The sequence below is a fragment of the Thalassophryne amazonica genome, chromosome 1 (assembly GCF_902500255.1).
Source record: "Thalassophryne amazonica chromosome 1, fThaAma1.1, whole genome shotgun sequence".
Lineage (NCBI taxonomy): Eukaryota > Metazoa > Chordata > Actinopteri > Batrachoidiformes > Batrachoididae > Thalassophryne > Thalassophryne amazonica.
This window is the reverse complement of record NC_047103.1, coordinates 1,640,320-1,653,287: the sequence shown is the minus strand read 5'-3', so window position 1 is coordinate 1,653,287 and position 12,968 is coordinate 1,640,320. Positions and strand designations below refer to the sequence as shown.

Here is a 12,968-nt window from a genome sequence, read left to right as displayed (position 1 = left end):
CTGTGTTGGTGATATCTTTGTGGATCCCACCAATGCTACTGGTGAGATGACGGTTGGTTTGGAATATGGTATTCCTGTTCCTATGTCGGTAGCGTTGTTCAACGGAGGGACTATTGTAGATGTAGTATCCACTTTTGGCACTCTGCTGCGGGTGTTGTCACAGGTGCAGTTATAGTTACCCCAATGTTTCCAGGTAGGCATTATCATTCTGCAAACATCATGTCTTGGTAATGCTGGAAAAACAGCTTCTTTTTCCCAATATCCTGCTCGATAGCCCAGCAGTACTCTGTATCCCCATGAGCAATACCAGGCTGGCTCGCCAGGTTCAGGTCTTATCCAAGTACAGCCTACTTCTCTTCGCTCTCTTTGTTTTAACCGTAAGATGGTTGCCACAATAATCTCTTGATCCCTCACTTGTAGGTTTTGAAGGATTTCTGCTCCGGTGGTCAGGTTGTGATTGGTAGTGACGGTTGGAAATTCCCCACTGTCGTTCAAGTATTGCAGCCACTTATTCTTTTGCAAGTGCTGAGTTAGGTTCTTCATCTTTGCCCATGTCTCTGTAAAATTCTGGTCCCATATCATGTAGATGTTTCTTGACTCAACTCCCCAACATGTCTGTTGGAAAGTTTTAGTTGTTGCGTACTGGACCCTGATATGGGTTAAGGTCCAGGGCGTACTACCATAGTAGTACAGGATAGCTAGAAGTACAGCAATGCCGACTAATAATGCTGTAAGTCTGGCCATCCAACTCCAACATTGGAGGCACTTTTTCTTCCACGGCTGGCTTTGTTGCTGCTGCTTTATTCCAACATTTTCGTAGTAGAATTCACTCGGTACTGGTGGCAGCGGCTCCAGCTTTTGGGGTTGTTGCAGTAGTGGCATCTCTATGCCAAATTCTCCTTCTCTTGGTCTTTCGTTGGTTCTTTGAGGTTGCGTGGTGATCACGCTGTCTTCCCTTGGTTCTTCCATCTCGGAGATAGATGATCTTAGGTGCTGTTGTTTGTCTCGTGCTCCCAACAGAGACACTTGATGCTCGTTGCTGAAGAAGGGTGATTAACAAGGGAGATGGCCATGGGAGTCTAATATCTAGTCCTCGCCACGCCCATTTCCAAGTGACAACTGTCACCTCCTTCATTTCAGGCGGTGGTCCCTCATCGGAGGGTGAGCGTGTGCCGTGTATCAAAAAAAATAAATAACGGGATCTGACAGTGTTTGGGTGCATTTTGATTTGAACTCTTCCTGCAGATGTTCTTGTTTGTGTTTGGGTGCGTTTTGATTTGAACAACTCCTGCAGGTGTTCTTGTTTGTGTTTGGGTGCGTTTGATTTGAACTCTTCCTGCAGATTTTCTTGTTTGTGTTTGGGTGCGTTTGACTTGAACTCTTCCTGCAGATGTTCTTGTTTGTGTTTGGGTGTGTTTAATTTGAACTCGTGTTTCTGCTGATGTTCTTGTTTGTGTTTGGGTGCATTTGATTTGAACTCCTCCTGCAGATGTTCTTGTTTGTGTTTGGGTATGTTTGAGTTGAACTCCTTCTGCAGATGTTCTTGTTTATGTTTAGGTACGTTTGATTTGAACTCTTCCTGCAGATGTTCTTGTTTGTGTTTGGGTGCGTTTAATTTGAACTCCTGTTTCTGCAGATGTTCTTGTTTGTGTTTGGGTGCGTTTAATTTGAACTCCTGTTTCTGCTGATGTTCTTGTTTGTGTTTGGGTGCGTTTGATTTGAACTCTTCCTGCAGATGTTCTTGTTTGTGTTAGGGTGCGTTTTGATTTGAACTCTTCCTGCAGATGTTCTTGTTTGTGTTTGGGTGCGTTTGATTTGAACTCTTCCTGCAGATGTTCTTTGTGTTTGGGTGCGTTTGACTTGAACTCTTCCTGCAGATATTCTTGTTTGTGTTTGGGTGTGTTTAATTTGAACTCCTGTTTCTGCAGATGTTGTTGTTTGTGTTTGGGTGTGTTTAATTTGAACTCCTGTTTCTGCAGATGTTCTTGTTTGTGTTTGGGTGCGTTTAATTTGAACTCCTGTTTCTGCTGATGTTCTTGTTTGTGTTTGGGTGCGTTTAATTTGAACTCCTGTTTCTGCAGATGTTGTTGTTTGTGTTTGGGTGCGTTTTGATTTGAACTCTTCCTGCAGATGTTGTTGTTTGTGTTTGGGTGCGTTTTGATTTGAACTCCTCCTGCAGATGTTCTTGTTTGTGTTTGGGTGCGTTTAATTTGAACTCATGTTTCTGCTGATGTTCTTGTTTGTGTTTGGGTGCGTTTAATTTGAACTCCTGTTTCTGCAGATGTTGTTGTTTGTGTTTGGGTGCGTTTTAATTTGAACTCTTCCTGCAGATGTTGTTTGTGTTTGGGTGCGTTTTGATTTGAACTCTTCCTGCAGATGTTCTTGTTTGTGTTTGGGTGCGTTTTGATTTGAACTCCTCCTGCAGATGTTCTTGTTTGTGTTTGGGTGCGTTTGACTTGAACTCTTCCTGCAGATGTTCTTGTTTGTGTTTGGGTGTGTTTAATTTGAATTTGTGTTTCTGCTGATGTTCTTGTTTGTGTTTGGGTGCGTTTAATTTGAACTCCTGTTTCTGCAGATGTTCTTGTTTGTGTTTGGGTGCGTTTAATTTGAACTCCTGTTTCTGCTGATGTTCTTGTTTGTGTTTGGGTGCGTTTGATTTGAACTCTTCTTGCAGATGTTCTTGTTTGTGTTTGGGTGCTTTTAATTTGAACTCCTGTTTCTGCTGATGTTCTTGTTTGTGTTTGGGTGCTTTTAATTTGAACTCCTGTTTCTGCAGATGTTCTTGTTTGTGTTTGGGTGCTTTTAATTTGAACTCCTGATTCTGCTGATGTTCTTGTTTGTGTTTGGGTGCGTTTGATTTGAACTCCTGTTTCTGCAGATGTTCTTGTTTGTGTTTGGTTATGTTTGATTTGAACTCCTTCTGCAGATGTTCTTGTTTATGTTTAGGTACGTTTGATTTGAACTCTTCCTTCAGATGTTCTTGTTTGTGTTTGGGTGCGTTTGATTTGAACTCTTCCTGCAGATGTTCTTGTTTGTATTTGGGTGCGTTTGATTTGAGCGCCTGTTTCTGCAGAAGTTCTTGTTTGTATTTGGGTGTGTTTGATTTGATCGCCTGTTTCTGCAGATGTTCTAGTTTGTGTTTGGGTGCGTTTGATTTGAACTCTTCTTGTCGATGTTCTTGTTTGTGTTTGGGTGCGTTTAATTTGAACTCCTGTTTCTGCTGATGTTCTTGTTTGTGTTTGGGTACATTTGATTTGAACTCTTCTTGCAGATGTTCTTGTTTGTGTTTGGGTGCGTTTGATTTGAACTCTTCCTGCAGATGTTCTAGTTTGTGTTTGGGTGCGTTTGATTTGAACTCTTCTTGCCGATGTTCTTGTTTGTGTTTGGGTGTGTTTAATTTGAACTCCTGTTTCTGCAGATGTTCTTGTTTGTGTTTGGGTGCGTTTAATTTGAACTCCTGTTTCTGCTGATGTTCTTGTTTGTGTTTGGGTGCGTTTGATTTGAACTCTTCTTGCAGATGTTCTTGTTTGTGTTTGGGTGCTTTTAATTTGAACTCCTGTTTCTGCTGATGTTCTTGTTTGTGTTTGGGTGCATTTAATTTGAACTCCTGTTTCTGCAGATGTTCTTGTTTGTGTTTGGGTGCTTTTAATTTGAACTCCTGATTCTGCTGATGTTCTTGTTTGTGTTTGGGTGCGTTTGATTTGAACTCCTGTTTCTGCAGATGTTCTTGTTTGTGTTTGGTTATGTTTGATTTGAACTCCTTCTGCAGATGTTCTTGTTTATGTTTAGGTACGTTTGATTTGAACTCTTCCTGCAGATGTTCTTGTTTGTGTTTGGGTGCGTTTGATTTGAACTCTTCCTGCAGATGTTCTTGTTTGTATTTGGGTGCGTTTGATTTGAGCGCCTGTTTCTGCAGAAGTTCTTGTTTGTATTTGGGTGTGTTTGATTTGATCGCCTGTTTCTGCAGATGTTCTAGTTTGTGTTTGGGTGTGTTTGATTTGAACTCTTCTTGCCGATGTTCTTGTTTGTGTTTGGGTGCGTTTAATTTGAACTCCTGTTTCTGCTGATGTTCTTGTTTGTGTTTGGGTACATTTGATTTGAACTCTTCTTGCAGATGTTCTTGTTTGTGTTTGGGTGCGTTTGATTTGAACTCTTCCTGCAGATGTTCTGGTTTGTGTTTGGGTGCGTTTGATTTGAACTCTTCCTGCAGATGTTCTTGTTTGTGTTTGGGTGCGTTTTGATTTGAACTCTTCCTGCAGATGTTCTTGTTTGTGTTTGCGTACGTTTGATTTGATCACCTGTTTCTGCACATGATCTTGCTTGTGTTTGGGTGCGTTTGACTTGAACTGTTCCTGCAGATGTTCTTGTTTGTGTTTGGGTGCGTTTGACTTGAACTCCTGTTTCTGCTGATGTTGTTGTTTGTGTTTGGGTGCGTTTGACTTGAACTCCTGTTTCTGCTGATGTTGTTGTTTGTGTTTGGGTGCGTTTGATTTGAACTCTTCTTGCAGATGTTCTTGTTTGTGTTTGGGTGCGTTTTGATTTGAACTCTTCCTGCAGATGTTCTTGTTTGTGTTTGGGTCCATTTGATTTGAACTCTTCCTGCAGATGTTCTTGTTTGTGTTTGGGTGCGTTTGATTTGAACTCCTCCTGCAGATGTTCTTGTTTGTGTTTGGGTACGTTTGATTTGAACTCCTAATGCAGATGTTCTTTTTTTGTGTTTGGGTGCGTTTGATTTGAACTCCTCCTGCAGATGTTCTTGTTTGTGTTTGGGTGCGTTTGATTTGAACTCCTCCTGCAGATGTTCTTGTTTGTGTTTGGGTATGTTTGATTTGAACTCCTTCTGCAGATGTTCGTGTTTATGTTTAGGTATGTTTGATTTGAACTCTTCCTGCAGATGTTCTTGTTTGTGTTTGGGTGTGTTTAATTTGAACTCCTCTTTCTGCATATGTTCTTGTTTGTGTTTGGGTGCCTTTGATTTGATCGGCTGTTTCTGCACATGATCTTGTTTGTGTTTGGGTGCGTTTGATTTGAACTGTTCCTGCAGATGTTCTTGTTTGTGTTAGGGTGCGTTTGACTTGAACTCCTGTTTCTGCTGATGTTGTTGTTTGTGTTTTGGTGCGTTTGATTTGAACTCTTCTTGCAGATGTTCTTGTTTGTGTGCGTTTTTGATTTGAACTCTTCTTGCAGATGTTCTTGTTTGTGTGCGTTTTTGATTTGAACTCTTCCTGCAGATGTTCTTGTTTGTGTTTGGGTGCGTTTGACTTGAACTCCTGTTTCTGCTGATGTTGTTTGTGTTTGGGTCCGTTTGATTTGAACTCTTCTTGCAGATGTTCTTGTTTGTGTTTGGGTGCGTTTTGATTTGAACTCTTCCTGCAGATGTTCTTGTTTGTGTTTGGGTCCGTTTGATTTGAACACTTCCTGCAGATATTCTTGTTTGTGTTTGGGTGTTTGATTTGAACTCCTAATGCAGATGTTCTTTTTTTGTGTTTGGATGCGTTTGATTTGAACTCCTCCTGCAGATGGTCTTGTTTGTATTTGGGTCCGTTTGATTTGAACTCCTCCTGCAGATGTTCTTGTTTGTGTTTGGGTGTTTGATTTGAACTCCTAATGCAGATGTTCTTTTTTTGTGTTTGGGTGCGTTTGATTTGAACTCCTCCTGCAGATGTTCTTGTTTGTATTTGGGTGCGTTTGATTTGAACTCCTCCTGCAGATGTTCTTGTTTGTGTTTGGGTGTTTGATTTGAACTCCTAATGCAGATGTTCTTTTTTTCTGTTTGGGTGCGTTTGATTTGAACTCCTCCTGCAGATGTTCTTGTTTGTGTTTGGGTGCTTTTGATTTGATCACCAGTTTCTGCAGATGTTTAAGGTGAGCTTGTTTTGATGCCTGTGCGCTCCCTGTGTTCCACAGCCGCAGGATGGGTATCGCATGGTCCAGCAGTTCCAGTTCCTTGGCTGGCCCATGTATCGGGATACGCCCATTTCCAAGCGCTCCTTCCTCAAACTCGTCCACCAGGTGGACAAATGGCAAGAGGAGTACGATGGTGGGGAGGGACGGATGGTGGTGCACTGCTTGTAAGACACAAAAATACAGTATCACAAATACACACAAATGCACATTGTTCAGTACTGCAGTTATGCACTTTAAAGTATTTTTATAACTACAGATATGCTTGTTAACAGTAATGTTTTGTCTCCATCTAGTGGTGGAAATTAACAACCTTCTGACTCATTTTCTCCTCTCTTCACGTCCTCCCTTCCTTCTGTCTTCCTCCTCACTCCTCCTTGTTCTCTCCTTCTCATCTTCTCCTCTTTGGTCCTCACCCACACTTCTGCTCTCCTCTCTGCTCTCCTCTTCCTGCTCCTCCTCTCTGCTCTGCTCTCCTCTTCCTGCTCCTCCTCCCTCCTCTCCTTTCTGCTCTTCTTCCTGCTCCTCTCTGCTCTCCTCTTCCTGCTCATCCTCCCTCCTCTCCTGTTCATGCTCCTACTCTTCCTGCTGCTCCTCTCTGCTCTCCTCCCTGCTCCCCTCCTTTCGCTCCTCCTCCTCCTCTCTGCTTTCCTCTTCCTGCTCCTCCTCTCTTCTCTCCTATTCGTGCTCCTACTCTTCCTGTTGCTCCTCTCTGCTCTCCTCCCTGCTCTTTCCTTCCTGCTCCTCCCTGCTTTCTTCTTCCTGCTCCTCTTGTTCCTGCTCCTCTCTGCTCCTCCTCTTCCTGCTCCTCCTCCCTGCTCCTCTTCTTCCTGCTCCTCCTCTTCCTGCTCCTCTTCTTTCTGCTCCTCCTTTTCCTGCTCCTCTTATTTCTGCTCCTCCTCTTCCTACTCCTCATTCCTGCTCCTCCTCTTCCTTCTACTCACTCCTGCTCCTCTTCTTTCTGCTCCTCCTCTTCCTTCTCCTCATTCTTGCTCCTCTTCCTTCTGCTCCTCCTCTTCCTTCTCCTCATTCCTGCTCCTCTTCTTTCTGCTCCTCCTCTTGTTTCTGCTCCTCCTAATTCCTGCTCCTCTTCTTCCTGCTCCTCTTCTTCCTACTCATTCCTGCTCCTCTTCTTCCTGCTCCTCCTCTTCCTACTCCTCATTCCTGCTCCTCTTCTTCCTGCTCCTCCTCTTCCTACTCCTCTTCTTTCTGCTCCTCCTCTTCCTACTCCTCATTCCTACTCCTCTTCTTCCTGCTCCTCCTCTTCCTACTCCTCATTCCTGCTCCTCTTCTTCCTGCTCCTCCTCTTCCTACTCCTCTTCTTTCTGCTCCTCCTCTTCCTACTCCTCATTCCTACTCCTCTTCTTTCTGCTCCTCCTCTTCCTACTCCTCATTCCTGCTCCTCTTGTTCCTGCTCCTCATTCCTGCTCTTCTTCTTCCTGCTCCTCCTCTTCCTACTCCTCTTCTTTCTGCTCCTCCTCTTCCTACTCCTCATTCCTGCTCCTCCTCTTCCTGCTCCTCTTATTTCTGCTCCTCCTCTTCCTACTCCTCATTCCTGCTCCTCCTCTTCCTTCTCCTCATTCCTGCTCCTCTTCTTTCTGCTCCTCCTCTTCCTACTCCTCATTCCTGCTCCTCTTCTTCCTGCTCCTCATTCCTGCTCCTCTTCCTACTCCTCATTCCTGCTCCTCTTGTTCCTGCTCCTCATTCCTGCTTCTCTTCTTCCTGCTCCTCCTCTTCTTACTCCTCTTCTTTCTGCTCCTCCTCTTCCTACTCCTCATTCCTGCTCTCTTCTTTCTGCTCCTCCTCTTCCTACTCCTCATTCCTGCTCCTCTTCTTCCTTCTCCTCCTCTTCCTGCTCCTCTTCTTCCTACTCCTCATTCCTGCTCCTCTTCTTCCTGCTCCTCCTCTTCCTACTCCTCTTCTTTCTGCTCCTCCTCTTCCTACTCCTCATTCCTGCTCCTCCTCTTCTTCCTGCTCCTCCTCTCTGCTCTCTTCTTCCTGCTCCTCCTCCCTGCTCTCTTCTTCCTGCTCCTCCTCTCTGCTCTCTTCTTCCTGCTCCTCCTCTCTGCTCTCTTCTTCCTGCTCCTCTTTGCTCCTTCTCCTCTCTGCTCCTCCTCAGGAATGGAGGAGGTCGCAGTGGAGTTTTCTGCAGTATTAGCATCGTGTGCGACATGTTGCGTCAGCAGCACTGTGTCGATGTTTTTCACGCCGTCAAAACGCTGCGGAACAACAAACCCAACATGGTCGACCTGCTGGTAAATAACACACACCTACAGCACATAGAGGAGGCGGGGCTTAGCACAATTAGGAGAAAGGGCTTCTGTTTTGGGGGGCGAGGTTTCAGCTAGGAGAGAAGGAGGAGCCACACAGCCAAGCCAGGAAATGTTTCCTTTCCACAGAATGTCACATGGCTGCCAAAGCTCAGTCATTGGCGTACCCATGGCAAACCGTGACCCGACCCGGTACCAGTACATGTAGATGTCAGCACATCCAGCACCCTGTGGAACTGCTCGAGCCCTGCCCACATGAAGGAACAGCCCACCTTTACTTCTGGGAAAACAGCCTGCTGCAGCCAGGTGGTGTGTGGGCGTGTCCTTGGTCAGGTGGTGTGTGGGCGTGTCCTTGGCCTTTTCCAGTTTCTGGGGTCCTTCACACACCACCTTCTCTCACAGACACTCTGACTGATCGGTCGTCTCCGGGTATCCATCAATTACACAAAGATCACAGCCGCACCGTCAAAGGAAGTCCACGACCCGACCCAACACTTAGTCCATGCAAGTGGTGAACTAAGTAGGAGCCAGGACACACCCCTGATGGATGCCAGATTTCACTGGGAAGAAATCAGAGACTCCGCCTCCACTCCACACGGCTCTTAATACGGACGGACTAAATTCTCAGGCTGTGCAACAAACTGAAGCGATCCTGCTGTGTGAAGCAGGATCTCTGATTCTGGCGTCCGTCAGGGATGAACAGACATGTCCCTTCAGACCACCTTCAGACCATCACAGCCCAATTTCTCAATGCCTTGTGCAGCCTGGACAGCCACCGCACCGTGCCCTCTGACCCCTCAGAGATGGGGACTCCAGTGCAGTCTTTCAGGGTCCAGCCTGACTTTCTGCAAGGTAACCAGCTCTGTCAGGACCAAGGACCCAGGACCCACATCTCCCTCACCGAGACGTCACTCACTGCAGCCTGAGACAACAGACGCAACACTGGAGACAGTTTGACTTTGAGCCTCACTGTAAGCTCACTGACAGTGGGGATGCCATCAGGAACAGACATTCCCTCCGTACGCCAACCAGACCAAAAGTAGGCGTGTCCACCCACAGATATATGACCACTTCCAGATCTTCTCTGCTCAGACAGTGGAAGATGGTCATCCTCAGGAAAAGGGTGTCCCAGTTCTCCACCTGCATTAACCACCTCAGGTTTGGACCTGAGGCAGGTGATTCCTCAGCACCGCACTTTGTTACTCCAGACAGTCCAGGATCCAGACAGTCCAGGATCCAGACAGTCCAGCATCCAGACAGTCCAGCATCCAGACAGTCCACTCCAAGGGCTTACATCTTTGGAAGGGACTGACCCTGTGAGGCAGCACCAGAGTCCAGAACCACCAAAGGTTCTCTGTCAGTTCTTCTTCTCATTCTTTTCGTGTTGTGGGGTTAAAAATAGAAACAGTGAATTTTTGTTCTGGATTCAGATGTAGATTTTTCTTCCCACCGTCGCTGTGCAGCTGATGATCAGGCTCAGACCTGCACAGGTGATCCGGATGTGGACCGGCACCAGGTCGGATCAGGTTTGCCGGACTTTCTGAGGAAATCATGTAACGTTCTGGAGTCAAGTCTGCTGTATTTGGGGGGGCGGGTTTATGTCAGAGAGGAGGCGGTGCTTCAGGTGTTGTTTGTGGTTTTGTCTTTGTAGGAACAGTACAAGTTCTGCTATGAAGTCGCTCTGGAGTATCTGAACTCTGCTTAGCTTCAGCAGCAGAAGAAGAAGAGCTGCGTCCTCCTCGTCGAGGAGAGTCTGCACGCGGTGCGAGAGGAGTGGGAGGAGCAGGGGGAGGAGTTTGCACTGCCTGGTCAGACTGGCATCTGTTTGCATGGACACTCAAACAGCCTCTGAAGTGGATTTTGTTTTGCGTAAAGTGTCACTTTGTTGTAAACGGGGACAGAGACTGAGAATAAAAACCCGTCCTACTGTTGTATCTTTACAATCAAATCATGATGTATGATATTTTTTATTATTACGGTTTGCTCATGGGCACTGCGTCAGCTGATCTGTAATCTGTGTTTGCTGTTTTCATATTTAATTTCCCTCCGTCTTTATCTCCTGATTTTATTGTTGTATATCAAGAAAACAATAATGAGAATAAATTGATGAGATCAATATCAAGTCTCTTCATCTTACATTTTTATATCACAGAATATAAACTCCTTTTAATTTTTAGAACCACTTTTTTGTCTCCACTTTATTTTTTCACACAAAAACACTTTTTTTAGGTCTGTTCTTTGTTCTCAGCTGGACTTTAATGTCTTTGTTTTGCGACAGCAAATAAAAGTTCAATCCTGAAGCCATATCATGAACTGTATACTCTGAAAAGTAGTCCACACAAAGTAAAAACTCAGATCCATTGTAGTGGAAGAGATCGGTCCCGACGTCTCCCACGGCCTGTTTGGTACTGGATGGGACAGTAGTGGCTCTCTTGGATTGCTATTTCTGTGCTTGTTGCAAATGGAACACTGTGACACCATTTCTTCAATATGTGCAGACATGTTTGGCCGATACAAAATGTCTCTGGCTCTTTCCTTACACTTTACTATCCCTAAGTGTGACTCATGGATCTTTTCCAGCATCTCATGCCTTAGTTTAGTTGGGACAATTACCTTTGCTCCTTTTGAACATCAGTCCTGATGTAAATGTAATTTCATCTCCAAAATGTCCTTGTTCACTCCACATCTTTCATTTGGCCAACCTCTCACTATCATGTCTTTCAGTAACATTTCCGTGTCCTCGGCAGTTGCTTTTTGGACTTCTTGCAGTTTTTGTTCAGACATCGGAAGTTGCAGTGAAACAAGACTGACCTCGAGCTCTTTCTCCAGTAAATCCTCTTTTTGTTCTCTGAGAAAAGCTCGGCTCCAGCTGTCTGCTATGTGAAGTTCTTTGCCGGGTTTGTATGTTACATTCAAGTTGTATCTTTGTAGTCTCAGGGGAGCCTGGTACAGTGACTTTTTGAAGATGCTTTGCAGCGGCTATGGTCACTTTCCACTTGAATGTCTTTTCCATACACTTACTGGTGAAACTTTTCACAGCTGTAAACAATAGCAAGTCGCTCTTTTTCAGTCTGAGCGTATCTTTGCTGACAGTCAGTGAGTGCTCTTGATCCATATGCTACAGGCTGTCTGTCCTGCAGAAGACTGCTCCTGTTCCTTCAGAGCTGGCATCAGCTGACAGTGTGACCGGTTTATTGACATCGTAGTACTTGACTGTTGGAGCGTTTGTGACAAGTTGCTTGAGTTTTTCAAATCTCCTCTCTTATGATTCTTCCCAGTGCCACTCTGTGTTTGCTTCGAGCAGCTTTTCACTGTACTTTGTGCACTAATGTCTGATAGGTTAGGTATGAACTTTACAAGATACTGAATCATACCTAAAAACCTTAACAGCTCTGATTTGTCCTGTGGTGGAGGTATCTGTGCCACCGCTCTCACTTTTTCAACATCTGGTTTCAAGCCATTGTCTGTAAGTATATGTCCAATATACTTGATCTCTCTTGTTCTGATGAAACATTTGTTTTTGTTAAGTTTCAGATTGTACTGTCTTGCTCTGTCCAACAGCTTTTTAAGTCTACAGTCATGCTCCTCCTTAGAGTCTCCCCACACCAGCAAATCATCAGTGATGTTAACAACACCATCCAAATCCTCAATCATTTGTTCAATAGCCCTCTGGAACACCTCTGGCGCTGATGAAATACCAAAGGGTAGCCTCAGGAATCGATACCTTCCAATGGGGGTGTTGAATGTACAGAGTTTTGAACTTTCATCATCCAGTTGGATCTGCCAAAATCCTTGATTAGTGTCTAGCACTGAAAGATATTTGGCATATGGGAAACCACTTGTTCAACTGAGTCATGGGTAATGTTCACGTTTTATTGCTTGATTCAAGTCCTTTGGGTCCATGCAGATGCATATTTTCTTTGGTGTTACCACGGTAACCATACTGTTGACCCACTCTGTTGGCTCTGTCTGCCTTGTTATAACTCCCATACTCTCCATGCGGTGTAGTTCCTGCACTACTCTGTCTGTTAGTGCAACTGGAATCTTCCTGGGGTCATGTACCGCTGGTGTGACCAGGTGGTCTATCTGAATGTGGTGCAGACCTGGTAAGCAACCCAGTGCATCAAACAGATCCTTATAGTCTTTTAGAATGTCATTCTCTTTTGTCACTTCATAAAGTCTCTTGACTAAACCTAGTTTTAAGCAGGTAGCCCCTCCTAGGATAGCTGTAACACCATCTTGAGTGATTTCAAACTCAATCCTGTGCTTTTGGCCTTTATGCTCACAAACAAGTGCAGCCTTACCCAATGCTGCCACCTTGTGCCCAAAGAAGGGAACGAGCTTTGTTTTACCCACTTTGAGTTTTCCATTGAATCCGAGCAGCATTTTGGTTGACATAGCATTACACTCTGCACCCGTGTCCAGCTTGAACGTCAAAACTTTATCCTTTATTTTGAACTGTTCAGTCCATATTTCTTGTCTTCTGTAGTTAGTTTCCATTTCAGCAACATGTTTGCTTTCTCCAGTTCAACCGTGCCTAGAAACATTTCATCTTCACTTTCACTTTGTTCAGCAGCATGGACTTTCTTTCCATAGTACTGCCTCCGCTGTTCCTGGGATCTGCACATCTTGGCATAGTGATTCCTCTTATGGCATACACTGCACGTTTGACCAAACGCTGGGCAGTTGTTTCCATGTTTTAGTCCACATCTGTTGCAACTTGTCTCCTTAGGCTCCGATTTTCCTGTTTTAGCTGCACTTTTTGTCTCTTTTGCCCTGACAGTTCTCAGTTTA

At 44.8% G+C, this 12,968-nt stretch overlaps 1 protein-coding gene across 1 annotated transcript in view; it reads left to right on the top strand.

Moving 5' to 3' along the window:
• Nucleotides 1-9,901, top strand: part of ptprma (protein tyrosine phosphatase receptor type Ma) — a 535,684-nt gene extending 525,783 nt beyond the window's left edge. The window contains exons 34-36 of the mRNA XM_034183087.1: nt 5,908-6,071; nt 8,024-8,159; nt 9,826-9,901. Coding sequence (XP_034038978.1) covers nt 5,908-6,071; nt 8,024-8,159; nt 9,826-9,879 — 354 coding nt within the window. The 3' untranslated portion in view covers nt 9,880-9,901. The remainder of the gene's footprint in view (nt 1-5,907; nt 6,072-8,023; nt 8,160-9,825) is intronic.
• Nucleotides 9,902-12,968: the final 3,067 nt, after the last annotated feature.